The sequence below is a fragment of the Nematostella vectensis genome, chromosome 9, assembly GCF_932526225.1.
Source record: "Nematostella vectensis chromosome 9, jaNemVect1.1, whole genome shotgun sequence".
NCBI lineage: Eukaryota > Metazoa > Cnidaria > Anthozoa > Actiniaria > Edwardsiidae > Nematostella > Nematostella vectensis.
In genome coordinates, this window is record NC_064042.1 from 13,256,276 (window position 1) to 13,274,185 (window position 17,910).

General features: G+C 43.6%; 1 protein-coding gene across 3 annotated transcripts in view; it reads left to right on the forward strand.

Annotated features, from left to right (window-relative positions):
• Positions 1-17,910, forward strand: part of LOC5506441 (protein unc-80 homolog) — a 45,335-nt gene that overhangs the window by 7,904 nt on the left and 19,521 nt on the right. The window contains exons 9-27 of one of the 3 annotated variants that reach the window (XM_048732254.1): positions 584-742; positions 1,551-1,893; positions 2,799-2,982; positions 3,919-4,075; positions 4,463-4,662; positions 5,385-5,585; positions 5,933-6,188; positions 7,410-7,548; positions 7,718-7,826; positions 9,426-9,498; positions 10,076-10,337; positions 11,272-11,355; positions 12,260-12,370; positions 12,951-13,051; positions 14,879-14,965; positions 16,444-16,527; positions 16,634-16,702; positions 17,200-17,238; positions 17,497-17,556. In XM_048732254.1, coding sequence (XP_048588211.1) covers positions 584-742; positions 1,551-1,893; positions 2,799-2,982; positions 3,919-4,075; positions 4,463-4,662; positions 5,385-5,585; positions 5,933-6,188; positions 7,410-7,548; positions 7,718-7,826; positions 9,426-9,498; positions 10,076-10,337; positions 11,272-11,355; positions 12,260-12,370; positions 12,951-13,051; positions 14,879-14,965; positions 16,444-16,527; positions 16,634-16,702; positions 17,200-17,238; positions 17,497-17,556 — 2,718 coding nt within the window. The remainder of the gene's footprint in view (positions 1-583; positions 743-1,550; positions 1,894-2,798; positions 2,983-3,918; positions 4,076-4,462; positions 4,663-5,384; positions 5,586-5,932; positions 6,189-7,409; positions 7,549-7,717; positions 7,827-9,425; positions 9,499-10,075; positions 10,338-11,271; positions 11,356-12,259; positions 12,371-12,950; positions 13,052-14,878; positions 14,966-16,443; positions 16,528-16,633; positions 16,703-17,199; positions 17,239-17,496; positions 17,557-17,910) is intronic. The other 2 variants (XM_048732255.1, XM_048732256.1) reach the window with 2 other exon arrangements.

Consider the following 17,910-nt stretch of genomic DNA (forward strand, 5'->3'; position numbering starts at 1 on the left):
TTGTAACATAAAGTTTTTGTCTTGCACTCGTATCGTTACACAGATTTTTAGTCCTTTGAGTTTGTCTAACAAAGTTTTTGTCATATAATTCGAGGATGATAATGGAAAACTACAGCAGAGTCGCATAATATAAACGTCACACAAAGCGTCACACAAAGCGTCACACATGTCAAGTACAGCGCTTATGTTAACTGCGCTATGTTAAGCACATCGCTGCAAAGCCTTATCACGCAAAGCATTCGGGATTAAAATGGAGATCTACAACATGGTCGCATAATATGCGACTTCTGTCCTTTTTCTGGGCGACTAAAAATCGTTACAACAAATTGCATAAAGCAAGTGCAAACACACCACGCGCGTGCACCAGAGTGCTCGTGCGTGTGGGGAAAACGGAGAACATGAAGAGAGAGAAACCATTTCTCACGGGGAAAGTGTTTGTCACATCATGCACTGTCAAGTGGGCTATTTGACAGGCACAGCAAATGCCACGTAAATCAAACATGCTATGTGAAGCATTTGTCACACAAAGATATTATTACAATTGATTCTTCCTTGTATCCGTGGCGCTACTTTATGTATGCAGGAGTCGCCGACTATTGACATAGTGGTACAGGAGTATCAGCGCAAGCCTGTGGATATCACAGCTCTGAGGGAAGGACTCATCCGCCTACGCTTCCTCATGAAGGGTACTCAGCCTGGCGCAGTTCCTGACCCACAAATCGTCGCTGCTATGCTAGACCTGGTGATTACTCCCCCCCCCCCCCCTCAATACCTTGCCCCCACACACCCTGTCCCCACCAAATGGTACTTAGAGTCAGCTTGGCGCGGTACCTGACCAACAAATTGTCGCTGCTATGCTAGACCTGGTAATTACCACCCCTCCCCCCTCAATACCACTTGACCCCACCCTACCCGTGCCCACCCAATGGTACTTAGACTCAGCCTGGTGCCTTAACTGACCCACAAATCATCACTCATTCAACAATTATTACTCCTCCCTCCTTTCGCCTCCCCCCCCCCCAAACACTACTTGCCCCTACCCTTACCTGGCTGTACCTGGCCTTCTTATCATCACTGTAATATTTGATCTGGTAAATACTTACATCTACCACCACAACACAACACAACACAACACCACCCCCCCCCCCCCAAAAAAAAAATGCCCTAGTAAGAATAGACTAATCGCGACATGAACAAGCCTGAGTCGCATAATATAAACGTCACACAAAGCGTCACACCTGTCAAGTACAGCGCTTTGTTAACCTAAAGCACATCGCTGAAAAGTCTTATCAGGCAAAGCATTCGGGATTAAAATGGAGAGCTACAACAGAGTCGCATAATATGTGCCGGAGGATGTTAGTTGAACGGCATCCCCCTGGGTACGGGCCTGGGGACTTAGGGCTTGCGGCTCCATCCATGCTCTGGAGCCCCCCTCCCCCCCCCTCTATAAAAAAAGAACTTTAGAAGTTCACATTTATAAAAAAAGGGCAAGTCTTCCCAGTCCTCCTCTGTATGGAAGTAAACCTACACTTGATGTCTCTTTATTCCAGGAAGCGCCAGTGGTGGCCCGTGCTGCACTTCTCCTGGAGTGCGCGTACTTCGTTCATCGCTGTAATCGCGGCGAGTGGCCGATGTGGCTGCGCGCAAACCAGTCAGGATTCGCACAGAAACGCGCCAAAACCTTCTCACTCACTACCCCTAAGCGTAACCTTGAAGCCATGCACGAGGCGGGGGTCCTGTTCCATAAATGGGGAGTGGCCCTGGGTCAGAAACTCGAGATGGTGCTGAAGAAGAGAAAAAATACGGCGCCGAATCTGCAGGAAGAGGAGAGAAGAAGCAACACGAGGCTGGATCTGTTGGAAGAAGAAGTGGATGAGGATTTCATGGACGAAGGTTAGTATTACAGAGCTACAGGTTCTTAGAAGAACCAAAAATGAGGTGACCAAGGTTAGTATTACAAAGCTACAGGTTCTTAGAAGAACCAAAAATGAGGTGACCAAGGTTAGTATTACAGAGCTACAGGTTCTTAGAAGAACCAAATATTTGGTGACGAAGGTTAGTATTACAAAGCTACAGGTTCTTAGAAGAACCAAATATTTGGTGACGAAGGTTAGTATTACAAAGCTACAGGTTCTTAGAAGAACCAAATATTTGGTGACGAAGGTTAGTATTACAAAGCTACAGGTTCTTAGAAGAACCAAATATTTGGTGACGAAGGTTAGTATTACAAAGCTACAGGTTCTTAGAAGAACCAAATATTTGGTGACGAAGGTTAGTATTACAAAGCTACAGGTTCTTAGAAGAACCAAATATTTGGTGACGAAGGTTAGTATTACAGAGCTACAGGTTCTTAGAAGAAACAAATATGGGGTCGAGGGGCTAGTGCTTTGGCTTGTCTGTATTTGGATTTCCAGTGGTGAAAAATGAATGAGGGACATTTGGCCCAAATTTTGTAAAAGGGTCCGCAGGGAGTTAGAGGTAAAAAGTTGGAGTTACCGAGGATTCATGTTGTTGGAAGAGCAGTTTGCTTACATGTTCTTCTTGTTTTTTAATCGCTTAAGTATGGGGAGATTAATGTCCTTGTCAGGGACGCATTTGTTATTGTTTTCAATCAATATTGAAAGGCAAATTACGTGAGGAAATTTAGAAATAACCCATCTCATTGAAAATTACTCAATAGCTTAATCAATCGATGGATGATGCTTTTTTAACCGTGGTACTTTGTTACTATAACAAAATGGTGGCTTATAACGACTCTTTAAATAAAGCTTAGCTAACTAAGTCCTTGCTTGTTTTAGGCACATTGAGCGAGGCAAGTCGAGAGTGTCCTTACGCGTTAAAAATGGCCGCGTGCCAGTTGTTGATCGAGATCACCGCGTTTTTGCGGGAGAGCCACGGAATGTACCAGATCCGACGCGACAGCAGACAAATGGCGGGGCGAGGTAGTAGGGGAAAGAGCCTGATTGGCGCAGAAAAACGAAGGTAAGCTAATAAGGTATCTCCTGTCTCTTATAGAAATTTTTTTACAGTAAAACTTGCCCGTTGGGACAAGTCGGCACCGACAGCTTCTGTCCATTCTTTGACAGAGCAAAAAAAGTGGCATGAAATTTTCCAATTCTCCATATATAAGCTCAAGATTGCGCATACAAGGAATTTCTCTGACCAAAAGCTCAATTCCAAATTTTAAAGAAATTTAGAAGATATGAAATTTAGATATTAGCGCGCAAAGTTGGCTTAATTTCTGATCAGAGCCCGACTTCTCTCTAAAAACCAAGAGAGTTCATACTTTGAACATGTGAAAATTGCACTTCAAGCCTCATATCTCGAAGACGAATCCATAAGTAAAAAAAAAATACTTTTTGATATGTTGGTTTACATAACATAAGAAACTTCTATGCAAAAATTCAAGCTTACAGAAGTTAACCAGACCTTATTTTGGGAAAACTTGCCATTTTTTTGCTCTGTCCCATTCTATACGAAACCGTCAGTGCTGAAAATGCAAGACTAGTTTCAGTACCGGCTTTTCAATGGCGATTTGTCACATTTTGGCGAATGCTAAGAAAACTAGCGCAAAGCTTAGGCTATAATTTTCTTTACGACTCTCTCATTATAAAACAAATATTTTGTACAGTATGGTTTTAATGCTGCACACTTAGTCGCAACAGTTACTGAAGTCATTGAATGATTCAACAGTACGATTGTGTTTGTTTTCACCAGAGCACGCGCATGCGCACACATTATTCAGCATTGTCTACGAAACACATTATATGCGATATTATTTAATTGGTCAAAGAAGAAGGGAAAATCAATTCCGACCTTGCGACTACCGCTTATATGTTAATCCGATTGTAAGGTGACCATTTATTTCTCATTTAACTCTATCAGCTCCAAAATAGCAACGTTATGTTACTTTTCCAGGTCTACTCATTTCTCGGACCAGCCGCATAACCGGCTCAGCGGATTGTTTGGCGGAGGGGAGCGAATCCGCAAGCAGAGCGCAATAAGCCAGGGTTCTGTCCCGTCCGACTTTAGCAGCTCTTTGAGCCCGGGACGATCCAGCCCTCATGAGCCCCCGGTAAGGCGCTACAGTTGTTAATGTCTGAGCATCATTCCAGTACCCAAAGCATGTTTTATTCCTGGTAATAAAATTACAAGGTCAGAGGTGGTGTTCGCCTTTATAACTCAGGACAGCACTGTTCAGTGTGATTTTACTGTTGGTTTTATTTTTAAGTGACACCCACACGTTTTTGCGTCCATTTTATCCAACACGTTTTGATTTTTTACAAGTAATCATTGTTTTACCAGTGCCGTAGCAGGGATGGGGGGGCGGCATTGCCCCCAAATAATTTAAAAATGACCCTCAGGGGGCGTGACGGCTTCTGTATAGTGCCCCCCCCCTAAAAATTAGAGGCCTTCTACAGCTTTATTTATCCCAGGTTCTCATGGTATCGTTTTATTCCAGGTAATCATGGTACAAGACCAGGAAGGGCGTGCCGCGGACGACTCCATGCTGCTTGTTAGGCGCGCCTCTGATGCCGGCAGGGTGCGGAAGCTGTCCGACTGCGGGATAGGCATGACAACCGATCCCCTCCTCTCCCCCAAGAGGAGCAGTCTGTACCTGCCCAAGACCAGTGTGGGGAACGCCAGTCCCAGGCTACCCAGGTAATTAGACATTACAGGGTGGTTAAGGGGGGTATGGATCACCTTTCACGGACCGAAAAATGGCCACGAAAATACCCTTTACCAGCGGGGGTTCTGTTTTTTTTTCGAACAATTTTCCCAGCCTTCCAAATTATTGTAAAGCCTGTATCACGTGATAATTCTCTCAGTGTCACGGGCATTATCTACCACATAGTGGATATGTGATTCTCGCATGCTAAATTGACTGATTTTCGAAAAAAAAAACTTTGTCTCTGTGGCGCAATAACGCTCGCCACATAGTGTCTTTTTTTGCCAATACCCCACAAAATCAATAGACAGACAGACAGACAGACAGACAGACAGACAGACAGACAGACAGACAGACAGACAGACAGACAGACAGACAGACAGATAGATAGATATGTTTATTGAAGACCTTTGGCAGTTCATTTACAATAAACTGAATAAGAGGCATCAGTCAGAACACATAGCACGAACAAGTTACGCATTACATATATAGATTTATAATTTTAATTTCGAAGTACAAAAATCGCTTCGTCTGTTTGTGCGAGGCCTTGGAGTAAGAGCATTGGTACTCCCTGACCTGAGAGAATACCCATGATGGTGGATACCATGCGCGCTTAGCACGGATTTCAAGGGCTCTGACTCGCGCGCGGACAGAAGAAACTTATGACCCGCCTCTCCACGCCGCGAATGAATGTTTTATTTTCCCATACAATCAGCAGACAGCCGAGGCACGGTACTACCGGCGACAAGCGACGAACAGCAAGCACGCGTAAACGGCCGAGTGGGCCTGGGATGAGTGGAGATTTCGGCGGCTCGGATGACGAATCAGAAGACGAGGAAACGAATCGCTTCCCATGGCTCACCGCGGTCATCTTGTTAAATAGCTCTACGTCATATTTGTGCGACCATCAATCCAGGTACCTCAGCTAAGGATATTTTATATCTTTTTATGTAGATTATCCGTTCTTTTGGATTTTATTGGAAAAATGCCCGATTATTGGGGGGGGGGTCCATTTTCAGTATTTGTGCAATATTTGGGGGAATCAAATTTCATTTTTTAGTTTCAGGGCTTGCATTGTTTCCATTGAACGTCTTCCACACAGACGTTGTTATTTCTATAAATGCAGTGTTAGAATTGCCAATCCTTCGAAACGAGAAAGTGGAGTTACCACTGTATAAAGATAACAGTCCGACCTTTGACATAGCTAGCCATGTGTTTGCATACATTCCAAGCTTGTTATTCTATCCATTGTTTTTCTCCTAGGTGTCCGCCTAACTGCCACCAGCGCCAAAAGCGAGTCTGCTCCCGGCTTGTCAAGGCTTTAGAACACGTGTATACCGGACAGGCGGACAAGTCGGACGCTAACAAGACACGCGGCTTAGAGAAGTCCCGTAGTAAACCGGGGTTCAATCTGGCTAGCATGCATATGGGTTCTCCTCAGCACGGCGCGGGCTCGGGAGATACACACGGCAAGAAGGACAAGGATGACAATAACATGCTTGACTTTATTAAACACAAGGTGCGTGAGCGTGTCCAGGCGTGTGTGTGTGAGTGGTGGTGATGAATGTGGAGGGATTTGGAAAGACGAATAGGGATTATAACAACATCTTATGTCGGCTTATTCTTCTGTGCGTTCGTGCTTGGTATTAATGCGTGCGTCCGTCCTGATATGTGTTGCATGTTTATGTGGGCGTGTGTTTTGCGTGCATTTGTGTGTTGTGCATTCGTCTATTGTGCATTTGTCTGTTGTCAGGGGCTCATAAGTAGGGGCAATCATCTGTATTATATAACTGTCACGGCGTTTCCGAGGATCAGGCTATTTTTAGACGCGCGCGCACGAACGGGCCAATCAGCTACTTTGACGTTGGTCGCGCGCGCGAGTGACGTGAGGCTGCACGCGCAAATTGCAGTTAGGAAGAATATATTTTTATATATTATCCGTCGGTTTTGTTTGTTTATCAAAAGAATTACAAGCTAGAATTCAAAGTCGTAGGTAGAATTGGATTCATATTAAAGAAAATAGCAACAAAAGTCAAAGTACCGAAGAGAGAACATAGCTTTTTGTCTGAGACTGCGCGTGCAGTTGAGCCCAGCCAAAACGTCAACACAAAGGTCGAATCTGATTGGGTTATCCGCGCGTCTAAAAATAGCCTGATCCTAGGAAACGCTGTGACACCTATATAGTACCAGAATGTGTGGAAGTTGATTGCCCCTACTTATGAGCCCCTGCTGTTGTGTATTCGTCTGTTGTGCGTTCGTAGTGTGTGCATGTTAATGTCTGTTTATGCACACATTTCTGGTGCGTGCATGGGGCATATTGTGCCTTGGTGCATTTGTTTGGCGCGTGTGTACCCGTGTTGGGCATGTGTTCTTCACTTCCAGCGTGTTTGTGCGTGTTTAAACATTCATCGTTAGTGCGTATGCGTTCTTGTGTGTGTGTATTCATGGTCGTATGTACATTTCTGATGCGTGCGTGTCTCTGTTGTGCGTGCGTGCGTGCGTGCGTGCGTGTGTCTTTTGTGTCTTGTGCATGTTTGCGTGTTTATGCCTGCATCTGTGGTGCATATGGGTTCTTGCCTGAGTGTGTTTGTCGTGCGCGTTTGCATTCGTGCTGCGTGTAAGATTGTGCTTGATGCGTGCTAATGTGCGTGATGCGTGTGTGCGTTCGCGTCGGAATATGATAAGGAGTTTATAGGTGACAAACATAAAACATAAAATTATGTCTTGTATCACTCCCTAGCTTTGCGGCTTGACGCATTGTGCGTTCTCCCTCATTGCCAAGGCTGGCACAGTCATAGAGCAGGAGCTCCTGGAGGAGACACTACCAGTGGCCTGGGAACTACTCCTAGACGAGGACCAACAACTTGTCTCTGCCGCCGGTGAGTTACCCATAATGCCTTGTAGGATGCCTTGCATAACGACAGAAAATTGTTTTCTCTCTTTCGTCTTGATATAACGTCGATATGTTCCACGCCATGTTGTCACATCGCTAGTTCCCCCTCGGCTAGATTGCCAGGTGTTTTGTGTAATGTGTTTCTGTTCCTCCAGCTGCCGTGTTTCTGCTCTCCGGTATCCGTTTGCGCAGTAAAGTGGAGGAAATGCTATACAAGGAGCTCACATGCAGTGATGCGGATGATCGAGTCAACTCGTTGCTAAGGTAACAGCTTGTTGCTATGGTAAAACGTGTTTGTTAAGGCAGATAACAAAGTCAGCTCGACGCTAAGGTAACAGCTCGTTGCTAATGTAACAGCTTGTTGCTATGGTAAAACGTGTTTGTGAAAGGCAGAAGTCAGCACGACGCTAAGGTAACAGCTCGTTGCTAATGTAACAGCTTGTTGCTATGGTAAAACGTGTTTGTGAAAGGCAGATAACAAAGTCATCTCGACGCTAAGGTGACAGCTCCTTGCTAATGTAACAGCTTGTTGCTATGGTAAAACGTGTTTGTTAAGGCATATAACAAAGTCATCTCGACGCTAAGGTGACAGCTCGTTGCTAATGTAACAGCTTGTTGCTGTGGTAAAACTTGTTTGTTAAGGCATATAACAAAGTCATCTCGACGCTAAGGTGACAGCTCGTTGTTGATGTAACAGCTTGTTGCTATGGTAAAACGTGTTTGTTAAGGCATATAACAAAGTCAGCTCGACGCTAAGGTGACAGCTCCTTTTTAATGTAACAGCTTGTTGCTATGGTAAAACTTGTTTGTTAAGGCATATAACAAAGTCATCTCGACGCTAAGGTGACAGCTCGTTGCTAATGTAACAGCTTGTTGCTATGGTAAAACGTGTTTGTGAAAGGCAGATAACAAAGTCTTTTCGACGCTAAGGTGACAGCTCGTTGCTAATGTAACAGCTTGTTGCTATGGTAAAACGTGTTTGTTAAGGCATATAACAAAGTCTGCTCGACGCTAAGGTAACAGCTCGTTGCTAATGTAACAGCTTGTTGCTATGGTAAAACGTGTTTGTTAAGGCAGATAACAAAGTCTGCTCGACGCTAAGGTAACAGCTCGCTGCTAATGTAACAGCTTGTTGCTATGGTAAAACGTGTTTGTTAAGGCATATAACAAAGTCAGCTCGACGCTAAGGTGACAGCTCCTTTCTAATGTAACAGCTTGTTGCTATGGTAAAACGTGTTTGTTAAGGCAGATAACAAAGTCTGCTCGACGCTAAGGTAACAGCTCGTTGCTAATGTAAAAGCTCATTGCTATGGTAAAACGTGTTTGTGAAAGGCAGATAACAAAGTCTGCTCGACGCTAAGGTAAAAGCTCATTGCTATGGTAAAACGTGTTTGTGAAAGGCAGATAACAAAGTCAGCTCGACGCTGAGGTAACAGCTCGTTGCTAATGTAACAGCTCATTGCTATGGTAAAACGTGTTTGTGAAAGGCAGATAACAAAGTCAGCTGCGTGACTCGTACTCCTATCATAACAAAGACTCCGTAGCATGGGTTGCTACATGTCGCTTAGCGAGCTGTTTGCAAAGCTCGAGTGCTGTTATTAAAGCCGCATTGTCACCAGTTTACTTCCGGTCGATTACCTAACAATATCCGATGATTTTTAACGAAAAATGCGAAAAATATTTCAAAATATTGAAAGCAGTGTGTCTATTGGGAGTTTCTTCGAGGATGTGACTGATAATTTAGAGCGGATGACCTCCGGAAGTAAACTGGTGCCAATGCGGCTTTAAGATTACTTCAAGCTAGCTCCATAGCACACTCGGATATGTCTCCATGCACGTGACACTAGACCCGATGTCTTGCAGGTATGAGGTGCTGTGGCAGTCCAGGTTCCACGCGTGGCCTCGCCTCGAGGAACGAGCAAGCTTTGTGCTGAAGGTAAAACAACCCTCCCTTCCCCCTCCCCCACGCAGGGGTATTGAAATCTTAGGGTTCTTTGTGTGTGTGTATTTTCTACAACAGCCCCGAAAATTTTCAGTGTTTTCTCTTGATAATCAAGATTATATTAAACAAAATGACATTACTTTTTCTGATAAAGAAGGTGTGTCTGTCACCTGCCTAGTATAATATAGATCAGTCCCGGTATCCATGCGTAACTTTTTGTCACTCAATTTAAACACAGATAAAAATGTCCAGCGTTGTTTTATTTATAGTGTGAAAGCAGCTTTATTAGTGTCGACCTCTATTATAACATAGCTGATTGTATTGTACATTATCCTTCCTGTTTTCTTATTGACATTAATCGTCATGTGAAAGTAACCTCTGATTAGCAGGCTTACAGAGATGAAGACGCAAATGCTAAAGGGTGGATGGGAGGGCGCGATTTTAAGACAATACCAGGTCCTTGCGCGATAAAACATCTCCTAAAACATTTCTGCTGACTTATTCGCAAGGATCTCGAATATTATTTTCTTGTCATGCTCTTGACTAAAATATTCTTAACTCCCCCCCCAAGGTCCCACCACCTCGAGTTGACTTCACCTTACCCTCCCCTCCCCTGGGAATCCAGACCCAACACGTGCCTGACTGTCCGTGGGATCCCTTACTCATGCTGGAAGAGCAGCCTGGGAACAGGAAGACGAAGAGCAAAGGCAACAAGAAAGTGAAGGAGGCGGAGGAAGCGGAAGCCAAGAGGATACTTCGTGCCCAGTTCCCCCTTAGGACTGTGCCCGTGTCTATAGAGGCGACCATGGGGTCTGGGGAGGAGGAGAAAACAGGTAGGTTTTGCGGAGGTTAACTTATTTTTCATTAGGGTTTTTGTTGCACTGCACGGAAGTGCAAAGTCTGCTAGGAAACGAACACTTACGCTTCCAATTGTCAGGGATTGGACCCTACTATTTAGATCGTACCAAAGTATACACCTCTTTCAAAAAGGCTTCACTGTAGAATCCATGTGTCGTAATCCTCAGTACTTGATGGATAACGCATAGACGACGAAATCCTGTTCTCTGAGATGTGAATGTTTACCGGCAATACAGTGGAACCTGGATTTTACAATATGCCTCGGGAGAAAGAAAATGTATCGTAACATCGAGGTATCGTTGCAAAGAGCTCCTCGATTTTGCGATATAAAGAAAAATCCATTAAAAATATTGTTGTAGCGAGGTCGGATTAATCAACCTTTACAAAGTAATGATATTGTCAATGTACTCTAGGGTAAGACTGTTCAGTTACTCTCTGTGGGACTGTAACCTGTCTTAACAAGATCTCAAGTCAAAAAATCGATTAACTGTAATGTACGTGTGTGGTGTCTTTTGTTTTTCTGTCTTTGTTGATAGTCAGAATCAGTAATATCGTTGAATCGAGGTCAAAATTACGCTTGGGAAAACAAAATTGGTATCGTAAAATCGAGAATATCGTTGTATCCAATATCGTTAGATCGAGGTAGTTTCTTATACATTTTACTGTATTTCAGCCGGGAGAAAGACACGCCGTCGTAAAATCAAGGTTATCGTAGAATCCAGTATCGTAAAATCCAGGTTCCCCCGTATGTTTTTACCTATTAGTAATGCTTTTGTTGTCTTTCTACTTAGTGCAAGCCGCCTATTGATAGAAGGTCTTCAGACTTATGATTTATTAACTGCTTTATGTTACCAACCTATAACTAAACGTTTAACTAACTATACGTTTGATATCACGTGATCTGATCAGGGCGTAGGCAGAGGCGCAAAAGTACCCACGCTAACTGGGAGCTGAATGTCTTTCCGCGCATGCTCGAGGATATGACCGCTGACGGTAACCATACTAACACTCACTCCATAGGGACCCAGGGCATCGCGGTTACTAGTGGAAACGAGGCGATGTCCCGGGACCCCACGGGGTTAACATGTCACGCTTTTATTAATAACAATAATTTACACCATGTTAACAATAAGCTCCAACATGCTAACAAACATTATAGTTTATTTCAGTATTATTTCCAATCATGCTAATTTGTTAATTTCATAAAAAATTTTTTTATGTTTTATAATGAGTAATAATTATATGATAATCTTTGATTAAGTAGCTACAAACTGCATAGCGTGGTCAGCCCTCACCTGAAGACCATGCTACTACATCCATTATATATCAGCCTACCTATTAGTTCTGCTAAACTTTATACATGGGAAGTACCACTACAAAAATGCACACTAAATCCGCAATTCAACTTGGTATAACAGGATAAAGATAATCAAAACAGATTAATCTTACAATATAGCTGAGCTTTGGTCTAATTACACCCACTTGACAAGGGCACTTCACTAACGAGGACAGTTTAGTGCCCGAATGTATCCATAGCCAAAATTGTTCTAATAAGGGCACCTCATTAACGGGGACAGTTTAGTGTCCCAAATATATCCATAGCCAAAATTGGTTTAATAAGGGCACCGTATTAACGGTAGCCTGCTTGTAGGCGGTACTTAATGTTATCTTTGCGGAAAACCCTCTCCGTTCGATGATCGGGCGCCATCTTGTTTTTTAAGCCGCGTGGTTCCTGGGGGCGAGTTCAGTATTGTGCGAGCAGACTATATTAACGGGGACAGTTTTTGGTTTCGAATATATCCATAACCAAAATTGCTTAATAAGGGAACTTACAGAGGAGAGGACAGTTTTGCTCCCGAATATCTCCTTAATACTAATACATTGTTGTTTTTTCTAGGCGAGTCTCATCAGGTAAATGCGGACATGTGGCCAGCGGCTTTCTCTTCAGCCGTTCCACACATCATACGACTGTTGGACGATGTTCTCGTAGATACCAACAAAACCGCAGGTATCCCGCATGTTTTTTTTTTTAAGTTTGTGCACTATTTCACCTCTACTTCGTTTTTTAGATAAGTTTTAAACAAAAATCCATAAAGATCTTGAAGACTAAAGGGGATTGTAACAACTACAGTCTCCCCTTTAACGAGGTCTTACCGTCTTTGTCTTGTATTGATGGCTGTTTTAGGTCTTGTTTCATCAAGATCTTAGCGCCTTTTTTTTCTTGCAATGATAACCGCTGAAGCGCCCGGTTAATCCAGTCTTTGTCTTGTTGTGCTGAATGGTAAAGAGCGCAGTTTCACATGATCTTATCGCTTTTGTCTTATTGTGTTGATGGGCAATGAGCCCTGTTTAGAAAGGTCTTACCGACTTTGTCTAGTCTAACGAGGTTTGTGTTGATGGGCAATGAGCCCTGTTTAGAAAGGTCTTACCGACTTTGTCCAGTCTAACGAGGTTTGTGTTGATGGGCAATGAGCCCTGTTTAGAAAGGTCTTACCGACTTTGTCCAGTCTAACGAGGTTTGTGTTGATGGGCAATGAGCCCTGTTTAGAAAGGTCTTACCGACTTTGTCTAACGTGGTTATTTTGTAGTGATGACCGTTGCTTACCGACTGGTGTGGAACTCTCTGATTGAGGATCCCGTCCTTTTCTTCCGTACCATCCTGGAGGAAGTCACCAAGAAGGACAAGCAGGTAGATATTTCGTGCTAGATACTACATACTGCGCGCTAGATACTGCGCGCTAGATACTACATAATGCGCGCTAGATACTACATACTGCGCGCTAGATACAACATACTGCGCGCTAGATACAACATACTGCGCGCTAGATACTACATACTGCGCGCTAGATACTACATACTGCGCGCTAGATACAACATACTGCGCGCTAGATACAACATACTGCGCGCTAGATACTACATAATGCGCGCTAGATACTACATACTGCGCGCTAGATACTACATAATGCGCGCTAGATACTACATACTGCGCGCTAGATACTACATACTGCGCGCTAGATACTACATACTGCGCGCTAGATACTGCATACTGCGCGCTAGATACTACATACTGCGCGCTAGATACTACACACTGCGCGCTAGATACAACATACTGCGCGCTAGATACTACATACTGCGCGCTAGATACTACATACTGAGCGCTAGATGCTACATACTGCGCGCTAGATACTACATACTGCGCGCTAGATACTACATACTGCGCGCTAGATACTGCATACTGAGCGCTAGATGCTACACACTGCGCGGTAGATACTACACACTGCGCGCTAGATACTACACACTGCGCGCTAGATACTGCATACTGCGCGCAAGATACTACATACTGAGCGCTAGATGCTACACACTGCGCGCTAGATACTACATACTGCGCGCTAGATACTGCATACTGCGCGCTAGATACTACATACTGCGCGCTAGATACTACATACTGCGCGCTAGATACTACATACTGCGCGCTAGATACTACATACTGCGCGCTAGATACTACATACTGCGCGATAGATACTACATACTGCGCGCTAGATACTACATAATGCGCGCTAGATACTACATACTGCGCGCTAGTTACTACACACTGCGCGCTAGATACTACATACTGCGCGCTAGATACTACATACTGCGCGCTAGATACTACATACTGCGCGCTAGATACTACATACTGCGCGCTAGATACTACATACTGCGCGCTAGATACTACATACTGCGCGCTAGTTACTACACACTGCGCGCTAGATACTACATACTGAGCGCTAGATACTACATACTGTGCGCTAGATACTACATACTGCGCGCTAGATACTACATACTGTGCGCTAGATACTACATACTGCGCGCTAGATACTACATACTGCGCGCTAGTTACTACATAATGCGCGCTAGATACTGCATACTGTGCGCTAGGTACTACATATTGCGTACATACTATATTTGTATACGCCGTGTCGCTCAAGTGAGCGGCAATAGAAGTTCGCACTACAGAAAACTGTGCGCATTGTTCATTTTACGAAACGCAGAACGGTGTCTCAATGATTCATTCTATCATATCAAAAGTAAATTCTTAGTGCAAGAAAAGGAATGTACACGGACTAATTTGTAGAGATTCCTACGCATTCGCCCTGGTCTTTTACGCATTGAAGTTCTTGGGGGAGATAGGTCAACGGTCAAAGAGAGGTTTATAGGATGGCGTAAATGCGGATTCAGACAGCAAGATTTAGTCTTATGCTACCTATACGACATGTCTTTGCCCTGAATTACACACTACGATGTAGTCGAGCACCGTAGCAGAGTCGTAGGCTACGACTACGACTCGAGTTGTGAAATGCATCGTGCTGTCAATATCTGCCTACATAATGGATAATTGAGAGTGGGTTAGAACATACAAAAGGTTTGCCTGTCAATCAAACTATGACTATCATTAAAATGATTGCCTCGCTTTAGCAATGCTTTACTTTACATATTGACTTCCTCTCAGTAATTAATTTTGATGTTTTTGTTTCAGGAGAGTCACATTTGCCTGATAAAGAAGCTCTTTATGTACATTGATCAACTGCCACCGGCATCGGCGAGGTTTCTTCTCAATAATCTGGTAACTGTCCAACTTCCGGTCATTGAAGCGCGCTCTTCAATAATCTGGTAACTGTCCAACGTCCGATCATTCCGATTATTGAAGCGCGCTCTTTCTCAATAATCTGGTAACTGTCCAACGTCCGATCATTCCGATTATTGAAGCGCGCTCTTTCTCAATAATCTGGTAACTGTCCAACGTCCGATCATTCCGATCATTCAAGCGCGCTCCTTCTCCGATCATTCAAGCGCGCTCCTTCTCAATAATCTGGTAACTGTCCAACGCCCGATCATTCCGATCATTGATGCGCGCTCCTTCTCAATAATCTGGTAACTGTCCAACGCCCGATCATTCCGATCATTGATGCGCGCTCCTTCTCAATAATCTGGTAACTGTCCAACGTCTGATCATTCCGATCATTGATGCGCGCTCCTTCTCAATAATCTGGTAACTGTCCAACGTCTGATCATTCCGATCATTCAAGCGCGCTCCTTCTCAATAATCTGGTAACTGTCCAACGCCCGATCATTCCGATCATTGATGCGCGCTCCTTCTCAATAATCTGGTAACTGTCCAACGTCCGGTCATTGAAGCGCGCTCCTTCTCAATAATCTGGTAACTGTCCAACGTCCGATCATTCCGATCATTCAAGCGCGCTCCTTCTCAATAATCTGGTAACTGTCCAACGTCCGATCATTCCGATCATTGAAGCGCGCTCCTTCTCAATAATCTGGTAACTATCCAACGTCCGATCATTCCGATTATTGAAGCGCGCTCTTTCTCAATAATCTGGTAACTGTCCAACGTCCGATCATTCCGATCATTGAAGCGCGCTCCTTCTCAATAATCTGGTAACTATCCAACGTCCGATCATTCCGATCATTGAAGCGCGCTCCTCCTCAATAATCTGGTAACTGTCCAACGTCCGATCATTCCGATCATTGAAGTGCGCTCCTTTTCAATAATCTGGTAACTGTCCAACGTCTGATCATTCCGATCATTGAAGCGCGCTAGAACGCTAGAGCAACCAATAACATTGAACATCAAAACACAACCTTTGGAATTATCATTAGCCCTCATTAGAGCATCCATTCCGTTAAAACCGTAGACCCCAGTGCTGCCCCCATATTGAAGGCGCGAATGATTGGCCTAAGGCGAGTCTGCCCTCACCCTCCCCCCCCCTCGATTTATCCCTCGACCAATGTTTGGAGCCTTCAAGATGGCGGCGGTACTCGTAATGTTTTGGCGTTTCCCCAAGATTAAAATAATTAAGGGCTATCGCGAGTAATTATTTTAAAAAAGTATCTCATTGATTTATGAATTTGCAAACTAGAAGCCTTGGTCATTATATTCGCAACAGATCGATCGCACCCTACATTAATGGTCTTCTAAACGCGTTTCAATTTGAACGAATTTTTGAAAACAATTACCCGGCCTCAATGCATACTTCATTTACTGTTTGTAATTATCACTCATTTTTCCCATATTTTTTTGTTCAGGTTGGTGTCGCCATGTATTACGCTCGAACCAACAAGCCTGGTGCCCAGGACTCTGTGGCGCTCGTCTTGTCCTTGACGTGGGAGGTTAGTACACGTGGTCTAGTGTTTATTTTGTAGTCTCTTCACTTGAAGTCTTGTTAATTCTCTTGCCTTGTCACGTGCCTCGATAAATAACTGGCATTTTCTGCAGCTTGTACCGAGCGTCAAAGGCCTGTTCTTGAAAGACATCAAGCAATGCCTGAAAAAGGAACATTGCGACGTAAGTACTTAACCTCACAAATTTTGTAAAGGGGTTGTATATAAGGCTAAGTTCAAATATCGTATTATCCACGAGCCGTATTCAATGCAAATGCATCTAAAAGGAGATTAGACAATCGACTCGATTCATTTGCATGCATTTGCATTGAATTACGATTCATTGATAATACGACGTTTGAACTTAGCCTTAAAGGATGGATTACATAGAGAGTCACGTGTAAGTACCGCTAGATAAAGTCTTGCAAAATAGGTTCTTATATTTCGGGGTACTTATTTTAGGCAAAGTAGGTTCTAATAGGTTTATTTTAACAGTCCCTGCCACACGCTGCCCATGTCGCGTTGCTAATGTTGGCCGTTTTTGACATTGAAAAATTCATTACTTTTGTATGTAATCTCATATCTATAATGTAATGTTTAGTGAATAGCAAATTGTTTGAAAAAATTATATTTTGAAATTCCGAACTTTATTTGTGTCCATTGATTATTTATATGTTTTAGGCTGCCATGCTGATCTTTGCAAATGTCCCTGGTGCAAAGGTAAGAAGAATTCGTGAACCCAATTTTGGATATAGAACATGCTTGACTTTCGTATTTGAAAAACGGAATCGTTTGCGCAAACACAAGCGTGGCAGAAACCAGAATTAGTGAAAATTCATAAGCATTTGCGTTCTCTTGCGCTTGAGTTCCAGCGATAGTCGAAAATTTATTGCGTCGCGTTTGCGTCCTTGTGAGAACCAAGTTTAATCGTTTGTTGTTGCTCGGGAGAACCAAGCTTATTCGTGTGTTGTTGTTTAGAAACTCGCCGTCACGTGCTGCAACACAGAATCCATGTCCGAGAAGATCCCGGTCAACGAGGTATGTATTGCTTTAAGGGCTGCAAGGGATAAGGGAGTGGGCAAGGAGCGCCTTCTCTGTTTCATTGTGTATGAATTGAAAGAAGCTTCACTATTTCACTCACAATAGAAAATACATGTTTCGATGAGTCTTGGTTCAAGTGCAGACAAATTTACAGTAATATTTGATGGAAATAATAAGCAATAATAATAATTTGTGCGCGAATCATGTTAAGACACTCTCGTACGCTTTCGTTGTTATACAGTTGAAAAAAAGGGTTTTCAAGGCTAGAAAAAAAAATAGACCAGAAAATCACCCTGCCCTCAATATTTTAACGTTGTGAAGTCCGTTGTGCTATATGCATTCTCTTTCTTT